The sequence below is a fragment of the Gasterosteus aculeatus genome, chromosome 14 (genome assembly GCF_964276395.1).
Source record: "Gasterosteus aculeatus chromosome 14, fGasAcu3.hap1.1, whole genome shotgun sequence".
Classification (NCBI taxonomy): Eukaryota; Metazoa; Chordata; class Actinopteri; order Perciformes; family Gasterosteidae; genus Gasterosteus; species Gasterosteus aculeatus.
This window is the reverse complement of record NC_135702.1, coordinates 13,244,930-13,260,635: the sequence shown is the minus strand read 5'-3', so window position 1 is coordinate 13,260,635 and position 15,706 is coordinate 13,244,930. Positions and strand designations below refer to the sequence as shown.

Genomic DNA, 15,706 nt, shown 5'->3' with positions numbered 1-15,706 from the left:
AACTCTCACATTATTTTATCTATTACATTTCTAAAATTTGTTTAGAATATTAATTCTGGTCTATTCCTACAATAAATATTTTCATTAAAAAAAAGCCCCCACTTCCCTCCCCCATAGCCCCAGCCCCTCTTAGGTCTTTGCATGGGTCCTCATAGGTCACAGATCATTGCGCTACAAATCCGTCTCCGAGGGATTAAAACGGACCGTGAAGTGCAGCAGCATCTTTTTCCGAGCATCACTTCGGTCAGCGTGAAGCGTGCTGTTATCTCAGGGCTCAGAGGGGAGACCACTGCGGGGCAGCGGGGGCCACCCGGCTCCTCTGTGTTTAACATGAGCTGCTGTAACGTCATGATGGAGAAGAAGCAGCTCAGGCCACCTCAATTAAAACCTCAAACAATCGCAGCACTGACAAAGCTGAATATTTCAATTGGCGTATTTCTACCTTCTCTGATTTTCAGTCCCTATTCATGTACACTTTGAAGGGAGAAATCTTCTGAAGATGACTGAGGCAGAAGGTCGTAGGTGCCCACGTCGCAGTGGAGAAAACCCTGTAACCTGTGTTTTTTTTCTTTTTTGAACACGCGCCCATGAATCCTGTTTTATAATATTCATGAATCAATGAATCTTGCGAAGTCCTTACACGACATCCCATTTCAGAGATCTCAAGTTGAAATTCTTTTGTACATGTTTTGCTCCATCAGTAGAGAAGTATTTTCCTCAAACGGGACACAAACAGATACATCTGGATGAGGCACTTACCCCCAATCAGGCAGGTCAGAGCACAAACAGCCGCCCCCCTGCATGAGGGCACAGAATGTCACGCTCAAGGACGTTTAAGCAAGCTGGAGCCCAGGTTCTCCTCTTCTGAGCAGCTTAGAAAGCACACTCTTTATAGAATTTATTCCTTCATTTACACAGAATACAAAGAAGGTGGCGGTGAAAAGGGCGCTCTTAAAAGAGGAAGTTGGTTATTGCACCTGTTAATTTGGCCCGTTCATTAAAGCGGTGAAATGTCGATTTACGGTACTTTTTAAAAGCCAAATCAGAACATGAGACGCTTACATTCAGTGTGAACAGATTCTCTATGCCTACGTACATTGAGTAACACTTCTCTGAAGTTCACAGCCTTCCTGAGAAGTTTTGTTTTTTAAGTTGACAATAATATCCACGCACTCATTCATATTTGTATAGTGTTAAGTTGCAAACAGGAACCGCTTGTTACTGACAAATTTGGTATAATTAATTCTCAATGCCAAACGTAAACCACAAGAAGGAAGTAGAGGCCAAATAACACTCCCGCGCCGCTGTGATTCACAGCATCACACTGACATGTGAGTGTTATTTGGCCTGCAGGTCATTTTAGGTGAGTGGAAGGTTTTCTTAAAACAAGCGAGCGGCTGCCAAGCTAGAACCCTGGTCCTCCATTATTAATGGCAATACTTTTATTTATTAACAGTAGTTAATCATTTATTTCGGCGACCATTAAAGCCCTCTGGTTATTAGCCACATAGATGTGAGCCCGATGCCAAAGCCTGTTCCTGCCTGGGCGTTCGCTACAGCCCCAGTGCCTTTCCCCAAACAATAATTGCTTTTACAGGACAAAAGAAGGTGAAGTGTGGGTATGAGGGTCTTTCCCAGAGAGATGCTCCTCCCCACAGCGACCGTCTGCTCGCTGCTTTGCCCAATTAAAGGTGCATAAGTACCTTGAATGGAAATGCCGCTCAATAACGCATGTCAGTGCAGGTTTGTGAACACGGGGTGCTGCGTCCGCTCGTCTGCAACAGCGGTTTCGCTCTGCAGGAAGGGCCCGGGAGAGGTAACGAGTGCATGCTGGCGTGACCCCCTCAGAACCCCTCCTGCTGTCGGAGCAGTTTGAAATGAACACGGGGGCTATAAGAGGATCCATCCTGTGAGTTAAGTTGTTCATCCTCCTTGTGTGCTTTTCCCCCAGCGAGCATGACTTGGGTGAGGATGACATCTACGACTGCGTGCCGTGTGAGGACGATGGGGACGACATCTATGAGGACATCATTAAGGTGGAAGTACGACAACCCATGGTGAGCAAAGTCACCTGGGACACCGTCCTCATCTGGTGATCATTAGACAATACAATGGCACCAGCAAAGATGCAGTGAACCAACAAAACCTTTGCATCTTGTCATCTCTCGAAATGCACTTTCTAACACGAGTGGTGATTTCTTTGACTTCTGATTTTTGCTGCTTTGCCTTTCCTATGCTGCAGATCAGATACATGCAGGTGAGTGGCGCTGTGCTTGTGACTGACCCTGTCAGCTAACTCCCTCGACCACTTCCATCTAAAACAAACTCGTGGCATCCCAACAGAATGGTCTGCCAGTTTAGATCAATGACCCGTGCCTGTGGGGCGGGGGGAACCCCATCTGGTCCACAATGCGACTCGGGGCCCTCTGGTGTCGCTGGTGACTTGAGCTCGGTGACTGCAGTGTTGACAGCGAGGACCACCAGCTGCCACGTGGAAAGCCCGAGATAAATAAACGTTTTCCTGCTGGGTTTGAGCCCTGCTTCCTATTACTTTCTGGATGGAGGCCTTGACTAGACTTGCATGTCTAAATTGCTAATACCACTTTTTGTATTACTTGCTGTGCTTTTCAACAGCCAAATTTGTTCCAGATGGCTTAGTGAGTAACTCCACACAATCAGGCCTGCTGAACTCACTCCCACAACATAGAAAATCCCCCTAGAAATGAAGCATCTCTATGACCTTCTGCCTCAAGCAACAGTTTTGGACCCAGGCACAGCGTGTCAAATTTCATCTTGTTACAGTCCTACATTTTCCCCTCCAGATAAATGCACTGACAACATAACGTCTTGGTTTGGCTTTGGAAAACGTGGTTTTGCTTAAAATAAGTCTTTTAAATGACCGCACTTATTGCCAAACTGGCGTTTGCAACGTCTGGAAGTTACACAACAACACTACATTATAATAACTCGACGTTAATTGCAAACGGCAGTCGTTTGTGGAGCCGCATGGTGCTGTAGCTCACTAATTGTGCCTCGTGTTAACCCGTTTTTGCAGACCATGTTGGAACACAGACCGCGTTTCAATTGTTGGGTACATTTTTCCTTTGGTTGCACTAACGACTGCATTTATTCATGCGTAGGCTGTATGAAAATTACATAAAAGATCATCTGGTTCTGCCATGGACTACGTGGAAAGCGTGATTGATTGTGAATAGATTATCCTGTCGAAATACGGTAGAGCGGACTCTAGAAACCAGAGTCATGTAATCCATCATGTCCTCATTCATTGTTATTAATGTTTCATCATGGTCGCAGAGTAAACTGATTAGGAAAAGTCGTAACTGCTTTATCTATTATTATTATTATTATTATTACAGGTAATGCAATTTCATAGATTACACAACTCAAGCAGTGGAAATGAATAGAAACCATTGAGCGCCTGCAATGGTAAATACCAAATAAATTATGAACATGTCCAAAACACAACAGCGAGGTTTGCAAAATGCGGTGATATTTCTGTTGAGAATTGATTAAAACATAAAATGCTACTTAAAAAACAATCGTGTTTGACTATCACACATTTTGATTCATAATCAATGTGAAACTGGCATCACTGGCAACTCATTTCTGTAGGAACGTCATGTAATTCCCTGCAATCATCACGACAACCAACCCCTGAAAACATCGCAAAGTAACAAACGTGCACCATGTACGAAACGTAATCAATGATCCCCAATCGATTGATCCTGACTAATTATATTTCCTTAATCTCACCATAGAAAATGGGCATGACGGAAGACGACAAGAGGAATTGCTGCTTGGTGGAGATCCAGGAGACGGAAGCAAAGTACTACAAGACTTTGGAGGACATCGAGAAGGTGAGATCACATGAAATGTGGGGGTCCCAGTTACCTTCTGTCAGTTTGCCCTTGTTGCCGTCTCTGGCCTGTGGGCCAAGTCCCAGCATGGAAATGTCAGCTATCTGCGCATTAATTGGAGGGCGTAAATGTCACAGGAGCCGATCAATAGGTTTGTTATTGGCTCAGCTGGAGACCCCGGGGCTTCAAGTACAGACACGCACATCCCAGCCCTGAGAGTCTATCCAGCAAACCGCTAAATAAAAAAAAAAAAGAACCTACCGCTTACACATTACACATGCTTAATCACCTGATATTGGATGGAATTATTGCCTTATTTCCTCCTCCTCACCTCCCACCGGTACGTTCTACACGGTCCCATCACAGTTACTGAGCCCAATGTTACCACTCTACGGCCGACAAAAGCCGGCAAACTCGATGTGCATCCACGTAAAACAGCAAATTATGTGCGCGTGAAGGGTCACAAACTCCGTGTGATGAGGAGCCGACGTTGGGATCGGCGCTGCTAACACATCACTTTCTGCACTGACAGATTTCATTCGCGATTTGATGGAGCGCCACAAATCATCCGCTCTGCTAATTTCATTAAACTAAATGTGCTTCCTGTGTTGGCCGCGTCGGCCCGATGCGATACTAAACGGGAATAAGTTTCCCTCTCGTGATCAGAGGACTCGTTAGGCTTAATTGAGTTGGGGTTAATAAAGCCTCATTTCTTCATTGCTTCTTAGTTGGTCTATTTGTTGTTGTTTGTGATGATGGAATGTGACAGCCCTAAAACAACGTGGGAAACACAATAAGCTGGTTTTCTCTTCTGTGAGCATAAGTGTAGCACAGGGAAAAGCTTCATGCTATCAGCTCATGGCAGATCCAGTGTTTTATCCTGAAATCAAATAACTTGCGCACCCTGTAAACAACAATATTGTGGCTCCATCTTCGACAGTAGAGTGCAGAACAGATCAGCTAAAAGCCTGGACAGAACTTTACGGCGTTTTATCCAACTGTAAAGACAGACCATTCTGGGAAGCGTATTTGTTTCTCTGGAGGGACTTGAGTTTATATTTGAACTTTCCCCCCATTTGTCTGTTTCTGTTCAGAGTTACATGATCCCGTTGAAGCAAGTCATGAGTCCACAGGACATGGAGGCCATCTTTGTCAACCTGGAGGTGAGTAGCCGCTCAAGCAGAGAAAAATAATTCCACACAGCGAGCCAGAAGGTCCAGCACTCTAAGTGAATAATTCAATACGCGTGTGGGTGGCCGGATGAAGGATATCGCGTGTTGTACATTATGGATGCTAAATTTCACGCTGTAATTTGCGCCGCAATTCTGATGTCACGGTTTAATGTTCTCATCGTAAGGGGGGTGAGAAACTCCCAATAGTCTATATGTTTGATCTGTTGTCAATGGAGAAGACAGGCAAACAGCAACACTTCAGTTTTAACTGGGAGCACCCAAAGGACCATTTGGTAACACTTTATTAGGATGGTCTTCCTACAGCATGTATTATTTATTTATTTAAATCGAGTTTGTTCATTCAAACATTCTAATGCTCAACTAACATTATACAATATGTTACAGAAACATCTGTTTTTTTCATGCATAAGATGCTATATATTCTATATAGTTGCATTCTCAACTGGCTCTCACGTTATGGGTAGTCCAAATAATATAAAGATTACAGGTTATACAAGTGAAAAATACTGGGGTGAGCGTTAACTCGAGTGCTCTTTTTAAATTTTTATTAAAGGTTATTAAGTTTAAAGCAACAAAGGCTTTGACTGTTGAAAATAATTAATGATTATTTTGAGTGGTTATGTCCATGTTAAAACTCTGTATTCAAACACTCTATATAAAGGATGCATAATAATATAATGGGTAGATGCAAAATGCATTAATATTCATTTTGATGTGCCCTCAGGATGTAATAAAAGTCCACTTTGCCCTCCTGCGAGCCATTGACCTGAACATGGTCAGTGGAGGAAGCGGCCTGGGGAAGATCTTTCTCGACTTCAAGGAAAGGTCAGTGACCTGAAATGTGTCGACCTCGTTCATCCTTCACAAGCAGATGGTTTTCTTCTTTTGGCTACATTGTGTATAAAAATCCACTTGTAGTTTCAAAACATAATTCAATATTATGTACCAATTTCTTCAGACACAAGTGCTCCATATGCAGTCAAAATAATTCTAACCTGTTTCTGCAATTTAACAGGTTTCAAGTGTTTGATCAAATGTCTTTTTTTTTTCCACGTTCAGCCAGCTGCCTTTCTTGTTCTGTTTCAAGATCAAACAAATCTCCAGCGATCCACCATGAATAAATGACAGACTTTTCATTGGTGCTGGTTTTGCTCTCATTCTCACTATAACCACACTTTTCTATTTGCACTACAATTTTAAACCCTAATATTGATGCAACGCGTACTGTTTATATTTGTCGGATGTATCTTTATGCAAACCATATATATTACTTGAAAAAGTATATTGAATGAATATAGTTTTATTTTACTCTTTCTTTTAACTGAAATATTTGGATATGTTTAATTTATTTCAAATTTGACAAGTTAGAGTATTGTAGCTGCACCGTTCCACTTGTTTAAGAAACGCTCTGCAGAAGTCTATTGTTAGAAGGTGGTTTCCTCTCAGATCCCCGTCTTGCCCAGCTGCTGAGACACGTGGGGATCATTTTTATAATGTGGAGCAGTGATTTGCCTCCCTGCTGTGCAGAAGTGTGGCTCTTCATAGATAATGGTAATGATGCTGATGATAGGATCTGGCCCTGGTTCTAATTCCATACAGAGCCTTTGATATGCCAATCTCCTTGCGTGATATCCCCATTACTGCAAATCTGAGTTACATGTGACCAAATGTGTGTGTGTGTGTGTGTGTGTGTGTGTGTCTTGCATGCATAAGCATGTATTATATTCTGCTGCGTGATCCTGATAACAGACTTTTTTTCCCTCGTCTTGCCGTCTGAAACAAGCATTCGGGTGAGGTCAGTTTGCATAGGTCATAGGTAATGGACTTGTTGCATGCTTCTTACTTAAGAAGTCTTCCTTCTTCCACGTAACACGAAGTTGCTGGGACATTTGAAAGTAAATTTCTGCTAATTGACAGGCAGGCACATGCTGTTTCTCTGTCACACACACACGCACACACACACTTCTGCTGCATCTCCTTCCTTGTCTAATTCATGTTCTCTCTGAGCTGATTGAACCTCGGTTGGAAACCGTCATTTGTAGGCAATCAAAGAAAGTGTCTAACTAGCCAACGTTTCCAGTAAAGGACGAGTTTCTCTCTTGAGGATGTGCATGGGGACAGAGAAACGGGAAAATGCTCCTACAGTCCTGTCGATTTGAATATTCAAACAATCTATATATATATATATATATATATATATATATATATATATATATAGATTATCATTAAAAGAACCTTACTTGCAAAGTCAAATTCTATGGCCAGAAGTACGTGGACAACGTACTTAATGAACTTATATGTGATTGTGGAACATTACATCTATTGATCATCCTCTAGCATCTGCTGGTGTGGCCCAGTGGAGAGCAGGCTTGTACTTCGATCTGATCAATCAGCACTTCTGTCCCCGGCTCCAATAGTGTCCATGTCGATGTGTCCTTTGGCAAAAACACTTAAACCCAAACGGCCCCTCTAGCTGTGACTATGGTGTGTGTGTGTGTGTGTGTGTGTGTGTGTGTGTGTGTGTGTGTGTGTGTGTGTGTGTGTGTGTGTGTGTGTGTGTGTGTGTGTGTGTGTGTGTGTGTGTGTGTGTGTGTGTGTGTGTGTGTGAATGCTAGTTTCTGATAGGCAGGTGGCGCTGTGCATGGCGCTATGAATGGGTGAATAATGAGTGTCTGAGTGGTCATGAGACCGGAATGCACTAAACCAGTACGGCCCATTTAACACTGGGGTGGGTTTTCCTTCCTGTTTCAACTCCACTCCCAGAAAAATGACTCCCATCCCAGCGTGCATTACAAAAACTAGCATATTGTTGAAATGACTCCCACCCGGACATGCTCATGTGATGAAGTCTTCCATCCCGCTGGAATCCCGTGACCCACAGGCTTTCCTAGAGGAGGAGCGCCGTGGCTTAAGTCTCAGTTGGCATTTACTTTGTATCACACAGGGTTGAGATGAAGGCGCTTTGCATTCTAGTCAAGTTCTTTCACACCCTGAACCAGGAAAACAATTTATTTATGGAAACTGAAATGTCATTGCTTACTGTGGCATTAAGATTTTTCACTGGAACCACCCAAACCCAAAGAGCCGCAGAATGAAAGTACACGTACAGTCTTCTCCCTTGTTGTTAACCTTCTATCTGACAGAAATAAGCAACATTTATCTTCTATTCATAAACAAATTTGCAGATGACACACTGAGCTTTGTTAGTATTTATCTTCCTTGACATTCTCAGCCATGAGAAGCCGGTTATTTTAAGAACATGGCTAATTAGATTTGCAGATTCTGTGCGTTGCAGGCTTTGACCGTGCATGTGATTAACATGTATACCGGGCTCATTAGAAGCCGCCGTGGTGTCTTGTCTCCGTGGCGATGAGCTGAAGGGGCCAGGGGATTTGGATTTTGGACAAAGCGACGCTCTCATCAGGCGTCCTGGCGATTTTTCTGAGGACCGGGCTTGGGCTTCATTTGGTTATCTATGCTTGTAAGTCCAGGTGACCTTTACAACAATGTGCTTGTATCCTTTTTTCCCTTCTTTTTTTTGTTCTCACGTGGGTGCGAGAGAGCTTTTCTTCCTTTTCTTTTCTATTGGTCATTGAACTGAATGCCATGCTGCAAATGTCACTGGTTTAACTCGACTACTCCTCCAACAGCCAGAAATGGGCTGAAGGGAAAATACACCCAGTAGGAGCACTACAAACTAAATGGGCATCTAAGTGCCCTCTTGTTGATGTCCTCATTTTCGACATTCTCCCAACTCATTTCCGGAGTAATCGTGGTTCGCTGATATGATCGCAGTCCCTAATCGTGGCGGCACCGGGAGCTTCTCTATCGGGGGTCTTTGCCATTTGCTTTGGGCCGGATATGTTGAGTGGAGGTGAGGGGGTCCCAATGCCTCGTGTCAGAGAATATTAGCTGGCTCCACGGCCTGTCACTTCTGGTTTACTTGGAGATTGGCTCGGCACGGAGGGCGGGGGGGGGGGTGAAGGCCCAGGGCGCGGTTAGTCAAAATTGCATTTTCTGTGAAATAACATGCACGACAGCGTCCTCATTATTCGAGAGGCCAGAACAACAGGGCGACATGACGGCACTGAAAGGAATTCAATGAAACAAGTTTTTACTGCACCAGAAGACTCCAATAAAAGAGAAGCGGTCTGAAAAGAGCTCTGTCGTCTCGAGGTGGCCGAGTAGCTTCTCGTCTTCATCATAGCCTGTTTGAAAACCGTCCTTTTCAGACTCTCCTGAAGGCTGTGGGCCTCATGTTTTAGGGCTGTCTGTCCCTGTTTCCACCTCTTGGTACATACGCACATTTAGACTGAGGGATTTCTTTTCAAATTTGGCACAAACGTCCACCTAAATTCAACCATGTAGAATTTACATTCAATTGAAGTAAAATACTTGTATTTAATTCTTGCTTTTTATTTTTCTCGTAAACAGAAGGCAGTATTTTATTTTGCTAAGTATCCAGTATGAATTGAAGGAGATGACAGGGCATGGTGAGTCGTTACCTCCCTCGGTGATGTGTTGAGACGTGGTGTCAAGTTAGAAGTGTGCTCATCAGCGTGTCACAAACTAATTATGCACGACTGCGCCAAGAGTGGAGGCATGCTGCAGTGTGCGTGTGTGTCATCCGCTCTTTTGTTCCAGTGCCTCTCAGAGAGGAGGACAATCCTCCGACTGGCCTCAGACGAAAGGCTGTTAAATCTGTTACATGTATAATTTGTGTCCACACGTCCAACGATCTGGTTATAGTTTTACTAGTTGAGTTGACCTTGGTTGTGATATTTTGCTGCTAGATATTGATGCTTTTTTAGTTTTTATACACTTAAAAACCTTTATTTGATTAATTTAATTCATGCACCAGCATTTTACAGATTTCTTTTTCTGGTTTGGTTGAACACACAACTTAACAAACCAACTTTAATTGTCGCATAGCTCCACAGCCCATCAGACACAGTGGAAATCGGCCTCTGCCCTTAAGCCATGCTAGTATTGGGAGCAGTGGGCGGCTGTAACTACACACAGTGGCCGAGGAGCCGGATGGGGATCCAGTGCCTTGCTCAAGGGCACCTCAATATGCTCCTACCTTGGTCCATGTGCGGACTAAACAATGTATGAGACAGCTTTAGTACACTTACACATGTGGACATCCGCATCGAACACGCACACTAAACACCAAAAATAAGGGCTTTCATGCTATAGTATCTCTTTTGGCTACACAAACAAAACAAAAAAGTCTTATTAAATACAAAGTGACCATCTTTTTGTTTTTATGAAGAAAGAAAAGCGAGGAAGTGAAGCCAGTGGATTCTTCTAACTATGACTCCCTTCATAGTTTTTTCTTTTGCCGTTTTGGGTAACCATTCTGAGCGGAAGAACACATTTCCCTGACAAATCACCTATAAAGCTACAATGGCAAACTTTTAACACATTACTGTTTTAATTACACATTGGGCGAAAGAGCTTTAGCATTCATTTAGAGTTGAAAGTCTGATATTCATTCTGCTTAGCTCTGCTTTTGGTTTCCTAACAGAAACCGGGAACAAGGCTGGTCGGATTACTGAGAGCAGATATACTGTCAAACCACAAATGCATTCTCCAAGAGGCTGAAGTGGGCAGCGATATTACAGCACAATGGTGGAGGCTGCTGGTTTGTTTGCTGCAAATGGAAACATAAAAAAGAGATGGAGCCCTCAGGCAGCAGAAAACGGGCCTTTTGCATCAAGCACACAGTGCTGTGTGTGAGGTAGTGGCAAAGGCGCACACACACACACACACGCGCGCACGCAACATTAAAGGATGGCCTTCTCTTGAACTCGACCAGATAAGCCAACAAATCACCCCTTTAATCACTTTCATTCGCTCAGCTCCTTCCAATGCTGTGGGGCGGACATCATTTTGTTGCTTTTAAGAAAAAGTAGCATCTGAGGTTTTTAAGACTATTGAATTCATTTTGTATGGCCAACAAATTTGTTCACTGTATACAAAATCCTCTGTCCTCAACATCCAAATGAAAAAAAGACAACGATGAATAAAATATGCTCATTATACATGTTAGATTGTATGCGTTAACAATGAATGCCTTAACACTCATCGTCCATATGAATTATGAGAAATTATAAACCGGTTGAACAACTGGTTTAACCTGCTCTGATGGTCAAGGGGGAGCAAACTGTCTAAATCAATGCTCGGTAATAAGAAGCAGAAGCAGATGGACAAAAGAAACATGCATTTAAATCAGTTGAACGCGATGACGCAACATGAACAGAAATAAATACAAATCTGCACATAGAGAAGTTGAGTATTACTCATCAGGCCTCAGCTGGAGAAACAAATAGAAGCAACAGAAAAATAAACCATTTTCCTTCGGCTGTGTCAACATTGTGAAAACAACGTTCTGATGCATCGTGTGGAAACCTGGTAAACTGCATTGATTTAAGGTTTTACCAGACAGCTGGTTACCAGGGCTCATCACAGAATATACATATACTGTAGTATATATTATTTTTAAGTCCACACACTGGAAGATAAAGATTGTTCAAGTCCTTTTAAGAACACTGAGCATGTCTGACCTCAGCTGCTTCACTTTACGGATCAGTCTATCTTTACTTTTCTTTAATATTTCTCATTAAATGTCTGTATAATTTTCAATATATTTCTTTAACATTTTCCATATCTTTTTTAATTATCTTGTCTCAACATAATATCTTGTCTTAAACCCTTTAAACTGCTGTAATGATTCCCACATTCGCAGCGGGAGCCCGAGTGTCTCTGGCTACGCTGCACAGTCCGCTCGCTGTCTAATTGATCGGGCTCCGCATTAATCTCAATCACTTTGTCGTTGTGGATGGGCAGTAGCCGAGGGAAGCTGTCTCCCCTGGGTTGGATCAGCTCTTAATCAGGGGCTTGTTAGCCCAGGGCCGGTTTAAGTAAGGGCTTCCCTGCGGGGGCCGTAGTCAGAGGTCAGCCTGGGCACCAGTGAAGATCCGGGGATCAGCCCTGCTGGTTCGAGGAGGATCAGCTGTTGAATGGGCGTCACAGGAAGTCTACGTTCAAAAGGAAAATGTTCATTTGCTGCCACACGATACACTGAAGCTGTCATGTTGTGTTTTGCAGCAGTGGACTGGAGCTGCTGTCATTTAAGAGCTGTACTAGTAGCTAGAGGACCTTTCTATAGACAACATATTGGTTTAAATATAAACTCAACTGTGTATACAGAAGTTTGCTACTGCTGGAGCACAGCTGGCACAGCTGGATGCTCCACATGTTTTGGGGATATTTCCTCTTGCTTCCTGCCCGCTTCTGAAGCGCCACCACTGAAGAGAGTCGCATGCACGGGAGACGGCACAGAGCGTTAAAGTGTGTTGGAAGGAGCAGACGTGGATGTGATGCGGTGGTTTTACTTCCACTCCCTCGTAGTACAACCTTCCTGCTGGCTTTGTGAGCAGTTCTACTGTGTGTCACAGATCTCGACTCCGGGGGGGCCATCACTCTCTGCGCCGCCTCACCCCACTCAAGATTTAGATAGGAAATTGGAGTACCAGTGCTACAGCGGGGGGGGCACACTCTACCAGCCTTGCCAGTGACCTACTTTGACTTTGTGAGTGCGAGCAATGTGTGCCACATGCAGTGGCATCCTCCAGGCGGGATGACTTTGAACTCCCTTCCAGCTGAAGCGTTGTATTATCTAATGAACCACAGCTCTTAAGTCTTCCCCGCTCCGAATCAGGACCTTTTTGCATTCCTCACGCGCTGATAAGAGGAGCCGCGCGAAGCATCTGATGTATAGCGGCGTCTGTCATTAGCGCGCTGTGATTACAGCTCATTGGCAGGAGGATGCCGCCCCTCCACATAATGCCTCGGGACCAGAATCCAGTCATTATCTATTCATGGTGTTCACGTGCATTCTTAATTATATTTATTCACATATTCATTTATCTGCCCCCTATAGTGCCGAAGGACTCTCATGCTGACCTCTCATATTGTGTTATTAATCTTTTAAATGAATATGTACTACGTTGCGGATAGGCACCAACCTAATTGTGGAGCAATCTCTTATGTCCCAGTGTTTTTACAAAGATATGCCATGAATATCCAAGCTTTTTAAAAGAGCCCCTTTAGGGTTTATTAACCCTCATTTCTAACCATTCACACGGGTTCGGAGGGAATTTATGAGGCCAAGTGTTTCTAAATGTTCTTGTATTCCCAGAAAATCGGAATCCAAATCTTCAGCTGAGTTTTCCTCTGTTTTGTAGCATTTGTTAAACGTGTTCAGCGGCAGGAAGCCTTCAGGCGGTGGATGCGGGTGTGACAGCACGTTTGTTGATTGTGTCCCTCAGGCTGTTGATCTACGGTCAGTACTGCAGCCACATGGAGAACGCGCAGAAGACACTGGATGAGCTAATAGCAACACGAGAGGACGTCAAGATTAAAGTCGAGGTAATGACCACTAGCAGAGGACGAGCCAACGAGCTTGTGTGTTTTTGTGGAAACACACAAGTTTGTTTTTTCATACTGAATTGAAATGACTGAGCTGTTGCTTATGACCTTTGATATGTGAGCTTTAAAAGGATCATTTGTTGTTTCTTAAAGGGCTGACTGAATTACAGCTGACCAACACATTTAACACGATGCAGACGTCCAAACGAATAAAACATCTGCATTTTGTTCCTCATTGATTTTACAAATCAATGGCCACTGTGTGTAGTTACAGAAAATACCAAACTGAGCGAAGAAAAAATTGTTTTTCAGTGCTGTCACTGAGCAGATGTAAGAAGTGGTTTAACAATCCTAGCACCCATGTTTCATTAGCAAGTCAAATTTCTCTAACGGGTTGATAGAATCTGACATTTTACAAAATCATATTTGTGCAAAAATCAAATTTTCTAGTAAATGGATTATGACATTAAATAACATAAATGTGTTCCAAAGTAGCCGGGGTCATACAAAGTTAGAGGAAATCAGAAGAGCAAATAATGTAATTTGCAAATATGCTAGAGCTGCTCATTTCATCATATCGGATTACACTGAACTTGATATTACCCCATTTACTGGAAAATAATTAGCTTATTCTGTTTAGAATTTGTAGTAACCGCCTCAGAGGTTGTGCTGAAACTACTTAAGTTCTTGCAAAGAAAAGGTTGTATTGCATATATGATTTGAAGCGGGTAAATATAGTCTGCAGGTCATTTTCGACATATTCTATGACCCTCTTTAGATACATTTGAAGTGATTAAAGAGGATAAGGTTGATGCCCTTCTGAAATCGTAGGATGCAGGTTAATCAGCCTTTAACCCGGATAAATCGCTGGAGCTGTCGACAGAAGAATTGATGTGATCGCAGCCTGAGCAGTTGGCATTGATCCCCAAATCTCGAGCTTTGTTACAGAATCAAACGGCGTATCGCTATCTTAGTATGTACAATGACCTGTGTAAAGGGGGCTATACTGTCCCTTTTTATAAGATGATGCTAACTAAAGAATTCGCACATGGATAGAAATGTGTAAATTATGAGGCATTCCTCAGTCAGCGGTCGGAATTATGTCGCGAATGTCTGGAGCAACCACAGGTTTTGTGTCCACCCCCCCAGCCTCTCCGATGGAATAATCTGGCTAATGGGACGCCCTTGAATGTGTGGAAGCAATCACAGCAATGCAACAACACCCGATGAATAATTAAACAATACATGAATGTCTGTCAGCAGGAAACGGTCAATGTGGCTTTATGCAATGTGTCATGTGGTAACTGGACTGCTCCTTCTCCCTCCTGCTCCACAGGAGTGCACCATGAAAGTTCAGGATGGGAAGTTCAAGCTGCAGGATCTTCTGGTGGTTCCAATGCAGAGGGTGCTGAAGTATCACCTTCTGCTGAAGGTAGGAGGCAGATCAGTCAATCTTTGAACTCCCTCCAGGCCCCCAGCAGATGGAATGTAAATTACTACTTCACACCCGTCACTCTCTCTCTCTCTCTCTCTCTCTCTCTCTCTCTCACAAGGGGGCTTTGAAATATGCGTAGCTCCATTCTAAATGGAGGGTGTTGTTGTCAGCTTGGAGTTTTTATTCAATAACAAAACATCTATAAACTTTTTTTAAATGAAAGGGCTAAGAGGTCTGACAGAATCAATCTTAACTTTTTATTCTCATCTCAAAACCCCTGCCAACATTCCTCGATGTAAAACTAGATGTGACATGTTCATTTATGCTGATCTTATTGAATTTAAATAATTTTAAAGTCAGTTAAATTATAGAATTGCTTCAGGTCAAGTGTTTCAGTTTTCACTCTGTTGTTCAGTTGATTGATGGAAGATTGATTCACAGCAATTTTGATGACAATTTCATCAGTGACCAAATCATTATCAAAATCATGCCAAACATTTGTAAAAATGTCTGCTTGTGGAATTGTTAAGCTCATTTCACAATTATTTTAGATTTATTAATTTTTTGGGGAGAAATAATAAGCTACAGGCAGCTATTATCATTAATTGCACACTGCACTCCCTAATACAAGTACCACGTTTATATAAGCACAAGCATATATTTCTCCCTGCAGCTCTCCTCCTAGTGTGCACAACTAGCTGACCACTGTAATATTCCCCATGATTAATTGACTTTGCATCCCAGTTATGGACACACATATGAGT

At 43.0% G+C, this 15,706-nt stretch overlaps 1 protein-coding gene across 12 annotated transcripts in view; it reads left to right on the top strand.

The window, feature by feature from the left end:
• Positions 1-15,706, top strand: part of vav2 (vav 2 guanine nucleotide exchange factor) — a 160,181-nt gene that overhangs the window by 128,861 nt on the left and 15,614 nt on the right. For 7 of the 12 annotated variants that reach the window (XR_013452554.1, XM_040198273.2, XM_040198268.2 and 4 more), the window contains exons 5-11: positions 1,952-2,057; positions 2,243-2,257; positions 3,780-3,878; positions 4,973-5,041; positions 5,796-5,896; positions 13,408-13,507; positions 14,844-14,939. Coding sequence is in view for 11 of the 12 variants with exons in the window: in XM_040198273.2 (XP_040054207.1) it covers positions 1,952-2,057; positions 2,243-2,257; positions 3,780-3,878; positions 4,973-5,041; positions 5,796-5,896; positions 13,408-13,507; positions 14,844-14,939 (586 nt within the window). In the remaining variant the exon portion in view is untranslated. The remainder of the gene's footprint in view (positions 1-1,951; positions 2,058-2,242; positions 2,258-3,779; positions 3,879-4,972; positions 5,042-5,795; positions 5,897-13,407; positions 13,508-14,843; positions 14,940-15,706) is intronic. The other 5 variants (XM_040198274.2, XM_078088241.1, XM_078088242.1 and 2 more) reach the window with 1 other exon arrangement.